Below are 14,373 nucleotides of genomic sequence, written 5' to 3' on the forward strand. Positions count from 1 at the left end.
GAGCAGGGTCTCTCTCTGCCTGGGGTTTAGAACCGAGAGGGAGAATATAATGTGGGCAGAAGTTTAGTGCAGAGTGTTAGAAGTTAAGCAACAGAGTTAGGAAGTGGTGGCTTGGAGAGAGGAGGAGAGAGCAACGTCTGAGAGCCCAACAGGCAGGGTCTGTTTAGGTCCATTGCTGCTGTAGCTATAGGAGAAGCCAGAAATTCTTGGGGTATGAATGCTGAGGACTCTTCTGTAGACTCAGGCTGTATATATGTGTAAATAAACAAACCGTATATCTTAAAGACACCACAGTCTCTGCTGTGCCTCGTTTCCCCTAGGAAACTGAGACCCTGGTGTGTAAAGCGGGGCTGTAGCTCCTGGAATCTTGTACTGCTGTGGAGACTGGAGAATCAAGGAATCATACAATTGTAAGTTGGAAGGGACCCTGGCGGTCATCTAGTCCCGCCCCTGCAATGCAGGAGGAGGTGCGTAAAATCTTGTTTTGCCTGGAGAAGAGACAACTGAGAGCTGATATGATATCTGAAGGACAGTCTCATGGGAGATGGATCATGGGGCAAGCTTGTTTTCTGCTGCTCCAGAGAGCAAGCTAGAGATAGATGGGTACACATTTTGCAGATTAATGCAGATACAGGACAGAATGGACTTACGCAAAGTTGATAGAGGTGGAAACTTTGTCTGGATCCTGTTAACTGGCACCGTTTAGCAACAGCGTCTGCCAGCATTTCTGCCCAAAAGAAAACATTTGCACAGCACACCTTTGCCCTGGACCTCACTGGCTGCTTCCATAGGCTCAGAGGGCACAAACTGGTAAGCCAAAGAACTCTAGACCTTCCTAATATTCCACGGCTCCATTTTCATTCTTGATATTCACTTGGGAGGCTGTGTACATTATTCAGGATGAATCAGATTCTCCTCCTTGGGGCCTCTGTGTTGTTCTTCTGCTCTCCTGGTGAGTGTGTGTGTGTGAGAGAGAGAGGGGGGGGGAAGGAGGGAGGGAGGAAGGGACAGAGGTCTACAGAGAAAATAAGCAGAGGTATGCATGAGTTTCCAAGTGCTTTGTGAGCCTTTTCCCCCTTGAAGGTACAGAATCGGATAAAGTTCCATATTTCTGTATGTACGTATGTTTTATAAAGCCTGACGTACACCTCTGAAAAAGTGACCTGCTTTGCTCTTAGAGCAGCCATTTTAAGGATAAAAAAATTGTGGGGATGGTAAGTTAAGTTCTTCAGGGAAGCAAACTCTCGTCCGACAGGATGTCTCATCTTAATAATTATCTAAACTGTGCAACAGATTTCATTCTGCTTTATGTGTTTTATCTTTCGTAATGGCTGACAGCCAAACAAAGACATACTCTTTGTATTTGTATGCATTGTGTGTCCCGTAAACTGAACGGATGGGGTTCAGTGCATGAACAAATTCGTTCCATGGAGAGACTCCTGCTCACGGAACAGGTTTTCCCTTTCCTCTCCTCTCCCTTGCAGCCCCCTGTGCCGCTGGCTCTCATCTGCCCTGGGGTGTCCTCCAAGCATCCTGGGCAGACTTGGGACGGAGGGCAAGAAAAGGCAAGCCTTGTTGTGTGAGTCAAAGTCCACTCCACTTGTGTGCAGCACTGCATCTGCAAATGGCACTTCCATTTTGGTGACCTAGAAGTACCACTTTCAGGCTGAAGGTGGTGCTTGTTTCTTAAGCATCCCTGGTTACAAGAATCCATCCTTAAGGTTCCCAAAGGGTGGGGAAACATGAACGCATCCCAATTTTCAAAGAGAGAGGAGGGCAGACGGTTCCTTGGCTTACGGCGCTCAGAGCCACACACGGCTGCTCCCAGATTATCCCCGTCCACCCCTTCTCTTGTTTTTCACCCTCGTTCCTGCACGAGAAAGGACCATCTCCAAGCCCTCACTTTCAATAACTTCTTTTCAACCTCAGCTCAAGGCCTCGTGTGTAAGCTCTGTCATTCCGGAAATGGCAAGGCCTGCTATTCAACAGAAGAAACGTGCAAGATTCGCTTCGGAAAGTGTTTCACGTACACCAGCTACCTTGGTAAGACCTGGCGATAGGCCGCAGCTCAGCGGTAAAGCGCCCTGTTCCCAGTATCTCCAGACAGGGGTGGGAACGGACTCAGCCAGGAATCCCAGAGGGTTGCTGCTAGTCAGGGTAAGTGGCCCTGAGGCGGATAGGCCCACAGTCTGACACAGCCCAAGGCAGCTTCTTAAAGCTGTGGATTCAAACCAGAAGCTGCTGTAACCCAGTCAGATTGTTGGGTGATGGTGGTTTACAAATACAGTGGTGCCCCGCAAGACGAACGCCTCGCAAGACGGAAAACCCGCTAGACGAAAGGGTTTTCCGTTTTGGAGACGCTTCGTAAAACGAATTTCCCTATGGGCTTGCTTCGCAAGACGAAAATGTCTTGCGAGTTCCTGCAGGGTTTTTTCCCTTTTCCCCCCTTTTCCTAAGCCCTAAGCCGCTTATCAGCTGATCCGCTGATAAGCCGCTTATCAGCTGATCCGCTAAAAGCCACTAAACCGCTAAGCTGTCAATGGGCTTGCTTCGCAAGACGAAAAAACCGCTATACGAAGAGCCTCACGGAATGGATTAATTTCGTCTTGCAAGGCACCACTGTAATAAAGGGCCTGGACGCGGGTGGCACTGTGGTCTAAACCACTGAGCCTCTTGGGATTGCCGATCAGGTCGGTGGTTCAAATCCCCACAATGGGGTGAGCTCCTGTCACTCTGTCCCAGCTCCTGCCAACCTAGCAGTTTGAAAGCACACCAGTGCAAGTAGATAAATAGGTACCACTGCGGTGGGAAGGTAAATGGCATTTCCGTGCGCTATGGTTTCTGTCATGGTGTTCCGTTATGCCAGTAGCAGTTTAGTCATGCTGGCCACATGACCCGGAACCTGTCTGTGGACAAAGGCCGGCTCCCTTGGCCTGAAAGCGAGATGAGTGCTGCAACCCTATAGTCTCCTTTGACTGGACTTAACAGTCCAGAGGTCCTTTACCTTACAAGTAATAGCATTATTATTATTATTATTATTATTATTATTATTATTATTATTATTTCAGTGGCACCTCCACTTACGTTCTCCTCTACTTACGTATCCTGCGGGATACGTACTTGGCAAACCCGGAAGTATTTTTCTGGGTTTCACTGCGTGCGCATGCGCAAAAGTGCTCTATGCGCAGAAGCAGCACCTCTGGTTGTGAGTTCCTTGGGATGCGACCAGAGCTCCGGAACGGATCCCGTTCGTAACTGGAGGTACCACTGTATTATTATTATTATTATTATTATTATTATTATTATTATTATTTCTGGGTGTATCCATAAAAAGACAAGGAAATGGAAGGTGGCCTTCTGGATTATGTCATCCTGGTTTTTCCTTTTGACATGTTGGAGGGCATGGAATTGTATGATGGCCTTAAGCTGACCATGACGTCACTCGTTTTTCTCCTTGGTCATATTATTGTCTTTCCCCTCACAGATGATGAGCTCTATTTCATGAGTTATGGCTGTGTGAGTGATGAATATTTGGAATACTGCAACACAGTTCAAAAGGACGGAAAATACACACACATTGATTCTTGTTGTGACACCGACAAGTGTAATGGGAAAGCCCTACCTCTGCCTCATGGCGGAAATTAAACTGTGGAGAGGATTGCCAATGGCTGCAGTTGTCTTTACTCCACCCTGCTGTGTGTCTCCTGGAAAAAATGGGATTCTTCACTCTTACGTACCCAATGCCATTGTCTTACTCTCACATCGCTACCTTTGGTCTACACAATACCATTCTCCTTCCCACACATACATACCATCATATATATTTATCACTATTATATATTTTGGAAAGCAGCTTGCCAATCTGTCCGTCTGCTGCCTATAGGTTCAGCCACCTCTAGAGATATTGTCATCAAACTTGGCGTGAGGGTTCCTGAGGTGAGGGGTGGTGTTTGCAGTAGCTGTTTGGATGCCGGCCGCCATTTTGAATCAAGATGGCGGAGGCTAGGTACGCCTCTGCTCTTAAGAAAGCTTAACCAAATTTTGCAGCACGACTCCAGAGATCAAGGAGAAGGTCTACGTTTTGGACACAGTCAGATGCTATTTTGAATCAAGATGGTGGACTGGGCTGTTCAGAAATTTTGCATGGTGATTCCTGAGACCAAGGAGCAGGTTCCTTGTTTTAACCACCAATTTCAAAACTGCACTGGTTTGGGGGCAGTTTCCTGAGCAATGCCTGTTAAGAGGCAGCTGTCCCTGTCTTCTTTGGCATGTAGGCCATGTGTTACGAATGCGGGTTGAATTATCACTCTTTTTATTTACCTGGCGCCACCAGTCTACAATGTGCTTTCCAGAGCACAAAATCCGCTCTGCCCCTAAGGAGCTCACAATTTTAAAAATCTGATGAAGGGGAAACAAAACAGGGTGTGGAGGAGAGGGGGGCAGGGGTGAATAAGGAAGCCACGTCCTGTGGTCTGCGTTGCACCTACTTAGGCTTAATGAGCACACTGGACAAGGCATGCAGGTCTTTCTGCTTGGGTTTACTTTCATCATCAGTTTGAACAAAGCAGAGAATAGTTCACGGGTACAGCCTAAATCACCTGGTTTTGGATTTTCAAAAGCTGCTTGGTAGGTGGGTGATGCATGGAGAAATTATAAGATCTCTCTAGGCCACAGCCCCTCTCCCCAGGACACACACACTCCACCAACTCTCTCTATATGTTGGGATTACATATCTCACCAGCTGCGAAGAGCAGCTACAGTGTTGACATCATGTGATGTCTCTGAGCGTGAGACAGGAAGTCTGCCAGTTCTCATGTAACCAGAGAGTTACTTTCACTTCTGAGCCGAAGTGTGAGTCAAGTCGGAGACTCTTGTGTTTGCTGCTCAGGAGAGCAGTCATGCTTGTAAGAGCTGCGTGTACAGTCTTAATAAAGTAGTGAGTAGACTACAGACTGTTTCTTTCTTCTGTGATGGGATGCCAGAAGATTAATGTGCTCCTCTCAGGACGGAGGGGTCTCTCTGGACTAAGGGATGATTCCAGCCAGAGAGTGACCACCGGAGAGAAGCCCGGGTCTTGGGAAGTTGGCATGCTTCCTGGGGGCATTTTTCCAACAAGTGGTAGCAGAGGATGGTTGATGTTAGTTTCTGTTTCTCATTGTGCAGCTGCTGCAAGTCACAGGACTGTTTACATTCCACAAACAGTCCAGGCTATTGGCAGTCTCACTGGTTTCCTGTTTCCTTTGTTCCTTTGTTCCTTTGTTCGATTGCTCTCTGCTTCCTTCGAGAAGCACTGCTGCACAGTGAGAAACAGAAACTAACACTATCTTCCCTTTGGGCAAGCAAGAGTGTGAAGGCACATTCCAGTCAGCAGAGGGTGTGGAGGGGCGTGCGAGTGTGCCCATAAACGATCCTACTGTGCAAAGGAGGGGAGGAATTGCACCCGTTGCTCCTCCCACTTTTGCCTCTGGCCCCGCCCACCACTGCCATGTGGCCCCCAGAAGGGAATATGGTGCCCAGTCTGGAAAAAAGTTTCCCCAACCCTGATACACAGAGTAGGCAAGGCCTAACATTCCTGTGACCCAACAAGCCAAACACAACCCACCAGCTATGCTTGTCAAAGCTCCCCAGGCAGAGTAGAGGGAAGAGGAGACTGGTGAATTGGTGGACCATTGCTGGTGGTCCTCTGGTGGACCATTGCTGATGGCAGGCAGGTTGCATTGGGCTTGGAGGGTCCACAAGTTAACCAAGCCTACAGGAGAGGCAGTGAACGAGGTGGGAAGATTTGAAATCCGCACATGTGCGGGAAATTTTGGCACATGGGCACACGCCGCAGCCTCGAAGGAGGTCGAGGTGATGCAGAGGGTCTGTTAGTGGGAAGAGCATCACTGCTACTCCTCAATGTTAGTGGGCCAGCCACCACCCCAGGGCCAAGCTGAGGCCAGCGAAGAACGGGAGACTGGGATTGGTTGCGGCTGCTCCATTGCACAAGTCGTAGTTGCAGCACGTGCGGTTATAGTTCATGTCAAAGACGTTGTCCCTCTGCTCAGTCTTGTTGCAGAGCTCTGCGTACTTGCCACAGCCGTGTTTGGTGAAAAGCTTTATTCTACCTGGTGGGAGAGGAGGAAGAGGTGTGTGATGATGATGATGATGATGATGATGATGATGATGATGATTTATCATTTATACCCCACCCATCTGGCTGCGTTTCCCCGCCACTCTGGGTGGTTTCTGGCAGAATATTAATAATAATAACAATAAAGCTACAAAACATCAAACATTTAAAACTTCTGCAAACAGATGTGAAGGAAGGAAAGCTCCTTTGAAGAGGCACTTTCAGCACCAAGCAGCTGATCGCTACTGGAAGGGCACCTTCAAACAGATTTGCCGTAACTGCCGATCAGCTGAGTGGCAGCTACTGCCAGCCTCCTCTGAACTTTGATTGGTAGTTGCCAGGAACCCCTTTGAAGTCCATTCAGAGGGAACTGTTTGAATCCACAGCACTTTTTCTGAAGGGGGGGGATGCTCCATTTGGAGGGAGCAGTTTGAATGCAGGAGACCTCTGCAGAAGGAAGAATGCTCTGTCAGAAGGCAACGTGCCTCCGAATTATCACAAGCAGGAGCGTGCTACTGCAATCATCTCCTACTTGTGGGGGGTGGGGTCAAGAGTGGCACGAGGTTGACTATTGTGAGAATCAGATGGTTGGCTTGATGGGCCTTTGGTTTGGTCCGGCAGGTCTCGAATGATTTGGGTTTATTTATTTTTTTAAAAAAATCCAGAAGTGGCTCAGTTTGTACAGCATGAATCTCTTAATCTCAGGCTCGTGGGTTCAATCCCCACGTTTGGCAAAAGATTCCTGGATTGCAAGGGGGGGGGGGTTGGATGAGATGAACTCTTGTGGTCCCTTCCAACTCTACAAGGCTATGATTTTATGAAATCCAATCCTGTGTTACAGAGATATTTGGAGAGATCTGAGTGCTGCACTCTTTCCTTTGGGGGAGGGGGTCATTACTCACCACTGCACAACTGATATATCCCAGCACTGCCTTGATCAGAAGTTTTGGACTACAACTCCCATGAGCCCCAACCAGCATAAGGCTGACCTGGACCGTTCCAGGTTGTGGAAGGAGGATGGGAGGCTGGGATTAGCTGGGGTGGCTGCATTGCAGGGGGGGTTGGATTAGACGACCTTTGGGGTTCCCTTCTAACTACAATTCTATGTATTGTATGCTCAAACACCAGAGGAATCTCTCTTTCCCAGTCTCACCTGAATACACTTTGGTTGTTTCGCAGTACTGGCCCTCATCGGCTTTGCAGGGTTCATCGGAATCGAAGCAGAGGTCGCCGACTTTGAATTTACAAACTTTGCACATCAGACCTTGTGCTGAAAAAAGAAGAAATAGACTTGTCGTGGTTTTGGTTTTAGGGGAGGAAACCGCAGGAAGCTCATAAATCTTCGCTGCAAAAGGTTGCCTGTTTGCCCTGTGTTGATAACAGCTGTGATTATAGCGAGGTATATTTAATAAAGCAGCCACAATGAACTCTTAAAATGCACTGGGTGATATTTTAACACCGTTCATATTCAGGGCAGATCCGTTAAAATCCATGCACCTAAGTAATTCATGTTCATTCGTTTCGGTGGGTCTGCTCTTGAGTATGATGTAGCTGGATAACCCTCATACTTTTTCCTACCCCTGCAATTCATTTCTGAATCTTTGAGTGGGACTTAGAACCTTGGTCACCCTCCTAGCAGAAAAGGACAGCTACATATTCCTGTACTGCAGGGGGTTGGACTAGAATCAGCCTTTCTCAACCTGTGGGTTCCCAGATGTTGTTGGACTACAACTCCCATCATCCCTGAGCTCTGGCCTTGCTAGCTAGGGGTGATGGGAGTTGTAGTTCAACAACATCTGGAGACCCACAGGTTGAGAAAGGCTGGACTAGATGATCCTCAAGGTCCCTTCTAACTCTACAATTCTATGATCTCTATGAGCTTAAGGAGGGTTCGGAGTAATGCCTATATAGCTTTGAGCAACTTGGAAAGTTGGGTGGGTTATAAATCTTGTAAACAAACAACTTCATTTACAAGCGTTCTGCAGTCTGTTTTAGTATCTCTTTGTGTGTATATCTTTTGATTAAAATAAAAGTTACCTGAAATTAAAAAAAACAATACAAAATATTTTTAAAAACTAAACGCAAAGTTGATTTTCTAAATATTTCTATTATTTTCTGTTAACCTAAGACTAGTCAAAGGCAAAATGCTAAGAGCTCAACATAAATAAAAAAGTTAAACACTGAGGCTGGCCCCTCCCTAAACAATAAGAATAATAAAGTTTAAAAAGAGAGAGGTAGACCAGGACGTCCCAAAAGAATAGTCCCACGTTTGTAAGAGAGTTTAATTAACACCACTGAGAATGCTCTAGGATAGCACATGAATCATTGCTGGGATTAACACACATGGTAGAAATAACAGCAAGCTGGAACTGGGACAAGAACACTCTGGTGAGAGGCATTTTGCTAATTTGCTCAAGCGACTCTCTCCAGCTTTGAAGCAGGTCCTGTGGAAACATTGTGCTCTCTTTCCCAACAGAAGATTAATTAAAAGCAGCAGCAACCGCCCCCTTCACTGTGAGAGGAACTATGTTTCAAAATGCCAGTGGCTGGGAATCGCAAGTGAGGTGTGTGCTGCTGCTTGCAAGACTTTCCACGGTCATCTGGTTGGAGTTCGTGAGAGAAGGATGCTAGGCTAGATGGGCTTTGGGCCTTATCCAGTTCTTCTGTTCCTAAAGCAGAAGGCTTCGTTTCCCTGCCCAGCTTGGGGAATGGATGCTTCCCGTCACAGTACATGTACCAGAAACCTGTCAAACATTCACTTCACACAGTGAAACATGAAATAGGGAACCAAGAGGCAAGTATGCCTGATCCACAAAAAGTCCTCATCTATCAGTCAGAAGCACACCTATAGTAATCCTGGGTCAATTCCTTGTAGGTACAGTGGTACCTCGGTTTAAGAACTTAATTCATTCCAGAGGTCCGTTCTTAACCTGAAACTGTTCTTGACCTGAGGTGCCATTTTAGCTAATGGGGCCTCCCGCTGCGCCACCAGCACACTATTTCTGTTCTCATCCTGAGGTAAAGTTCTTAACCTGAGGTATTATTTCTGGGTTAGTGGAGTTGTAACCTGAAGTGTCTGCAACCTGAAGCGTCTGTAACCCAAGGTACCACTGTATTATGTTCTGGAAAAAGGGGATTCCCTCTAGCCGTTGTTGGGCTAGAACTCCCATAATCCGTGGCCATTGGCCATGCTGGAGCCGATATGAATTTTATGTCTGGCAACAACTAGAGGGCAAAACATTGACCACTCATGAAAATACATAAAATGGAGTTGAGCAGACCAGATCCGTGACCAGTTCCTGATATGGGTAATTTCACTCACTGAACTGCAATATTTTGAAACAAAATTTAAATATTCCTTCCAGTAGTACCTTAGAGACCAACTAAGTTTGTTATTAATATGAGGAATAACAAATTTAGTTGGTCTCTAAGGTGCTACCGGAAGGAATTTTTTAATTTTGTTTCGACTACGGCAGACCAACATGGCTACCTACCTGTAACCTGCAATATTTTGATTACTGAAAAGAGAGGTAATCTTGGGTTTTCCAAAATAAAGTCTGATGTGCAGAACTGTGTCTAAACATCCTCCTCTCCTGACCTTTATTCCACAGTATTGTAGATCTTTTGTCAAATGGTTAAGGTAACCTTTTAAAATTACAAGTCAATTTTTAAAAAGAGGATTCATGTTATCATAGGCACTGCCCAATAGGGACTGCATCATTTCTGTGCAGGGGTGGAAAGGGCTAAATAGACTGTTTTAGGCAGATTATTCCGTGGTGAAGTGTTATTACAACTAGCATCTTCTTTCATTCTAAATACAGAGGTACCTTGGGTTACAGACGCTTCAGGTTACAGACTCCGCTAACCCAGAAATAGTACCTCGGGTTAAGAACTTTACCTCAGGATGAGAACAGAAACTGCACAACAGCAGCAGGAGGCCCCATTTGCTAAAGTGGTACCTCAGGTTAAGAACAGTTTCAGGTTAAGAACAGACCTCCAGAGCAAATTAAGTTCTTAACCCGAGGTACCACTGTACCCAGCTCAATAGTTCTTTGATCGCATCCATGTAATACACTGAAAGCACTTTTAAAGTGGCTTCCTCCAAAGGATCCTGTAAACCACAGTTTACCCCTCACAGAGCTACAATCCCCAGCATCCTTAGCAAACCATGGTTTCCAGGGACATGTGGGGAAAGTCAAGTGTCTTTAACGTATGATATGGATATGGCCTATGTTTTATGCAAGCAATTTGGAACGGGTTGGGGAAACTTTTTCAGTCCTTCTGGGAAAAGTTTTTGAGGACCATAGTGGGCAGTTTGAGGTGTGGCTGCAACCATAGTTTCGAGATGCCAGGGATTTTGATTGGCTTTCATGCTCCTCATCTTCTTTTCTCCTCCAGACTGGGCTTCCTTCTTTTACAGAGGGCAAGGCACTCGCGAGAGACCTTTTTATAAGGCTCTGTTTTTCAGTGGCTGAGTCATTCACCCCACCCTAGCACAATTACCAACACTCCCCTTTCCGAAATGAATGATACACCTGTGGTTAAATGGATTGTTCTTCAAAGCTCCAAAGCAATGAAGATTCCACACCCAAACAGATTTCTCCAGCAGGCAGAACTGGATATTATGGTTAGTGCATTTATTTTCCATTATGGAATATGGCAGATGGGTGGGTTAATGTTGAGATGAAGGGGGATAACTGTTGTACCTGGAGCTGAAATGTGAACGCTGTGAAAATCCTAGCTCCTCCATTGTGGGCTGGATGTGCTGAGCTGAGAAATAGATGGAAAGATGGCAGAAAGGGGCAAAGAGTAATGGAACGTGTGGAGATGTAAGCAGCTTGGAGAGATTTCCGAGATTGTTAGTGGTGCCTGGATATGCTGAGGGGGAGCGACGCCTTGAAACAGGCACACCTGTATGGAGTCCTGTTCCTCTCCCAAGAAGCCCAGGCAGTCCTTTAAAAATGGGGTCCATGAGACATTTCACGAAGGTGTTAAAATCAGGGAAGGGAATATGAAGGGGGAGGTTGTCTCTGGAACATTGCTTGATTTGTTAAAAGTAACTACAGTGGTACCTCGGGTTACAGACACTTCAGGTTACAGACGCTTCAGGTTACAGACTCCGCCAACCCAGAAATAGTACCTCAGGTTAAGAACTTTACCTCAGGATGAGAACAGAAATCACATGGCGGCAGCAGCGGGAGGCCCCATTAGCTAAAGTGGTACCTCAGGTTAAGAACAGTTTCAGGTTAAGAACGGACCTCCAGAGCGAATTAAGTTCGTAACCAGAGGTACCACTGTATATGTCACTTCTCATAGAATATAATGGCCTTCTACAGCCCTCTCTCTATGTGCGTGCGCTCATGTATATAGATATATACACACAGAATAAATAACAAAACACTATTAAAAACAATGCAGAATAATCATTAAGATCATTGCCTTATCAAAACTCATTAAGTAGTAACAGTTTTTGTTTGTTTGCTTGCTGGCTTGCTTGCTTGACTCAAAAGAGCCTCCACTAGAACTGTCGTAAACAGAAAACTATAAACCTCCAGCAACACTCACAAGGGGGCGAAAAAGTATCCTTATTCAAAATTTCAAACTTAACATGAACACAAGTTAATGCCTGGCTCACCTTTCTGTTCACAATCCTTTAGATTCACTTTTTTTTTTTAAGGGAGGCAGCCAGTGTTAGTCTTACCCAGAGTAGACACATTGAAATTAATGGACATAACTAACTTATGGCTAATCGAGGGTCTCCTCTGAATATGATTTGGTCGGATCCAGCCCTATGTACTCCCACTAGTAAAAGGTGGATCGGTTGATTTCAGTTTCTGTCAGCATTTCATCTTTCCAATTAGATTCAGCTAAACACATTTCCACTTTAAGTGTCCTCACAAAAACATTCCCGCAGGTCACTCCCGCTCATACAATGTGTTTCTCTGTGTTATTTGCACGAATAGACTCATGTTGTGCACACATTACCCTAATGCACACATTGTTGTATGCATTACTTGCCTGGAGAACTGCATTGCAAAATTCACACAGGTGAGTTGTTTTGGAAGGTGCAAATTAAGTAGTTTTGCATTTAAATGCTCTCTGAGGTGACCTGCTCTCCTTTCCCTAACCCCTGCACACACTATAACTGTCAGAGCTTGTGCTGCTGAACCACCAACACCACATAGAGCAGAATGGCAAACCTGAGGCCAGCTACAGACAGATTATTCTCTTCAGGTGAACTCCTGGAGTGTAGACGAAATGAGGGAGATAAAATGCCCCCCCCCCATCTCTCCCTCTTTTCTTAAAACTTAATTGACTACAGTGGTACCTTGGGTTACATACGCTTCAGGTTACATACGCTTCAGGGTACAGACTCCGCTAACCCAGAAATAGTGCTTCAGGTTAAGAACTTTGCTTCAGGATGAGAACAGATGAGAACAGAAATCGTGCTCCGGCGGTGCGGCAGCAGCAGGAGGCCCCATTGGCTAAAGTGGTGCTTCAGGTTAAGAACAGTTTCAGGTTAAGTACAGACCTCCGGACCAAATTAAGTACTTAACCTGAGGTATCACTATAGTCTGACATCTATCTATCTATCATCTGTCTATCATCTATCTATCTATCTATCTATCTATCTATCTATCTATCTATCTACCTACCTATCTATCAATCATCTATCTATCATCTATCTATCTATCATCTATCATCTCTCTATCTTTTTTTTTTTACACAATCCCTTTCCGTTCACTATTATTTGCACAAATGTTTCCAGGAAACACACACACACACACACACACACACACACACACACACACACACGGCCCTCCTTTCTTATAAAAGCTGGCACTTACCAACTGAGCAGAAGATCAGAACGGAAAAGCCCAGGAGAAGGTACTTGTTCATCTTGATAAATGTCACAAGAGGGAAAGAGAGAGGAGGAGATGATGGAGAGGCGGCAAGGAATGTGCCTATGGAAATGGCGAGGAGGCTAAGAGGAGAAAAGCGCCCAGCTCAGCTCTTCTGCAACAAGGACTCTTTCAAGTAGGGCTTCAGAGAAGAGAGGCGTTCTAGAATGAAGCCTTTATTCTCGTCGAGGTTTCGGCGAGCATCCAATGGAAGTGGGAGGGGAGGAGTGACACACCTTTGGGAGAAGAAGAGGAGGGTGGGTGGTTACATGGAAATAAAATGCAGGTGCAACTGACAGCAAATTTCCATGATCAGGAGACACAAATGATGAGTCCACACCCACAGCAAATCCTCACACCGCATTTTACAATCCCTCCTATTCTCTGAGCCATGGCTTATTCATAGGAAAGGAGTGGAAAGGAGACCAGTATCTGTGCTGGTGCAGGAATTGATAATTATAATAATACTAATACTAATAATAATAATAATAATAATAATAATAATAATAATAATAATTTTTATTTATATCCTGCCCTCCCCAGCCGAAGCCAGGGTCAGAGCGGCTAACAACAGTAAAATAATACAGCATTCTAAAACCAATTCATTATAAAATCAGTTCAAATCAAATCGATGGCAACCGTTGGGCTAGAGTTCTGTGAGGATTACAGAAGGAAGGGGGTCAGACTGTGCCTTGGCCAAAGACCTGGTGGAACAGCTCTGTCTTGCAGGCCCTGCGGAAAGATATCAAGTCCCGCAGGGCCCTAGTCTCTTGTGACAGAGAGTTCCACCAGATCGGAGCCACAGCCGAAAAAGCTCTGGCTCTGGTTGAGGCAAGCCTAACCTCCCTGTGGCCCATGACCTCCAAGATGTTTTTGTTTGAGGACTGTAAGGTCCTCCGTGGGACATACAGGACATGCTGTCCTGTAGCTACGAGGGTCCTAGACTGCATGGGGCTTTAAAGGTTAAAACCAGCACCTTAAACCTGATCCTGTACTCCACCAGTAAGACGAGACCTGATGGAGCAGACCAAAGTCCCATCTAGTCCAACATTCTGTTCTCATGGTGGTCCACCAGATGCCACCAGAGCCAGTGTGGTGTAGTGGTTAAGAGCGGTGGACTCGTAATCTGGTGAACCGGGTTCGATTCCCCGCTCCTCCACATGCAGCTGCTGGGTGACCTTGGGCTAGTCACACTTCTCTGAAGTCTCTCAGCCCCACTCACCTCACAGAGTGTTTGTTGTGGGGGAGAAAGGGAAAGGAGATTGTTAGCCGCTTTGAGACTCCTTAGGGTAGTGATAAAGCGGGATATCAAATCCGAACTCCTCCTCCTCTTCCTCTGGGGAACCCACAAGAGGGTTC

At 46.0% G+C, this 14,373-nt stretch overlaps 1 protein-coding gene and 1 long non-coding RNA gene across 2 annotated transcripts; one reads left to right on the plus strand and one right to left on the minus strand.

The window, feature by feature from the left end:
* Positions 1 to 816: 816 nt before the first annotated feature.
* Positions 817 to 3,659, plus strand: LOC307209133. Its single transcript, XR_013835323.1, has 3 exons — positions 817 to 952; positions 1,930 to 2,043; positions 3,485 to 3,659. It is a non-coding gene; the product is annotated as an uncharacterized lncRNA (long non-coding RNA).
* Positions 3,660 to 4,309: 650 nt separating this feature from the next.
* Positions 4,310 to 13,205, minus strand: LOC307209098 (lymphocyte antigen 6 complex locus protein G6c-like). The gene is made up of 3 exons (XM_079964201.1): positions 12,961 to 13,205; positions 7,266 to 7,382; positions 4,310 to 6,107 (listed from the first exon to the last, which is right to left on the minus strand). The coding sequence occupies exons 1-3, from the start codon at positions 13,010 to 13,012 to the stop codon at positions 5,902 to 5,904; spliced, it is 375 nt and encodes a 124-aa protein (XP_079820327.1). The 5' UTR covers positions 13,013 to 13,205; the 3' UTR covers positions 4,310 to 5,901.
* Between the last annotated feature and the right edge of the window lie 1,168 nt (positions 13,206 to 14,373).

Source organism: Podarcis cretensis, assembly GCF_951804945.1.
Source record: "Podarcis cretensis genome assembly, chromosome: 2".
In the NCBI taxonomy this organism is placed as follows: domain Eukaryota; kingdom Metazoa; phylum Chordata; class Lepidosauria; order Squamata; family Lacertidae; genus Podarcis; species Podarcis cretensis.

Bases quoted from the DNA above. Each gene is read 5' to 3' on its own strand.
- LOC307209098 (XM_079964201.1), bottom strand. From the start codon at position 13,012: ATGAACAAGTACCTTCTCCTGGGCTTTTCCGTTCTGATCTTCTGCTCA. The intron at 7,383-12,960 runs GTAAGTGCCAGC...TTCTTTTTTCAG, and splicing joins TCTGATCTTCTGCTCAGTTG to CACAAGGTCTGATGTGCAAA. The intron at 6,108-7,265 runs GTGAGACTGGGA...CTCTCCCACCAG, and splicing joins AACAACCAAAGTGTATTCAG to GTAGAATAAAGCTTTTCACC.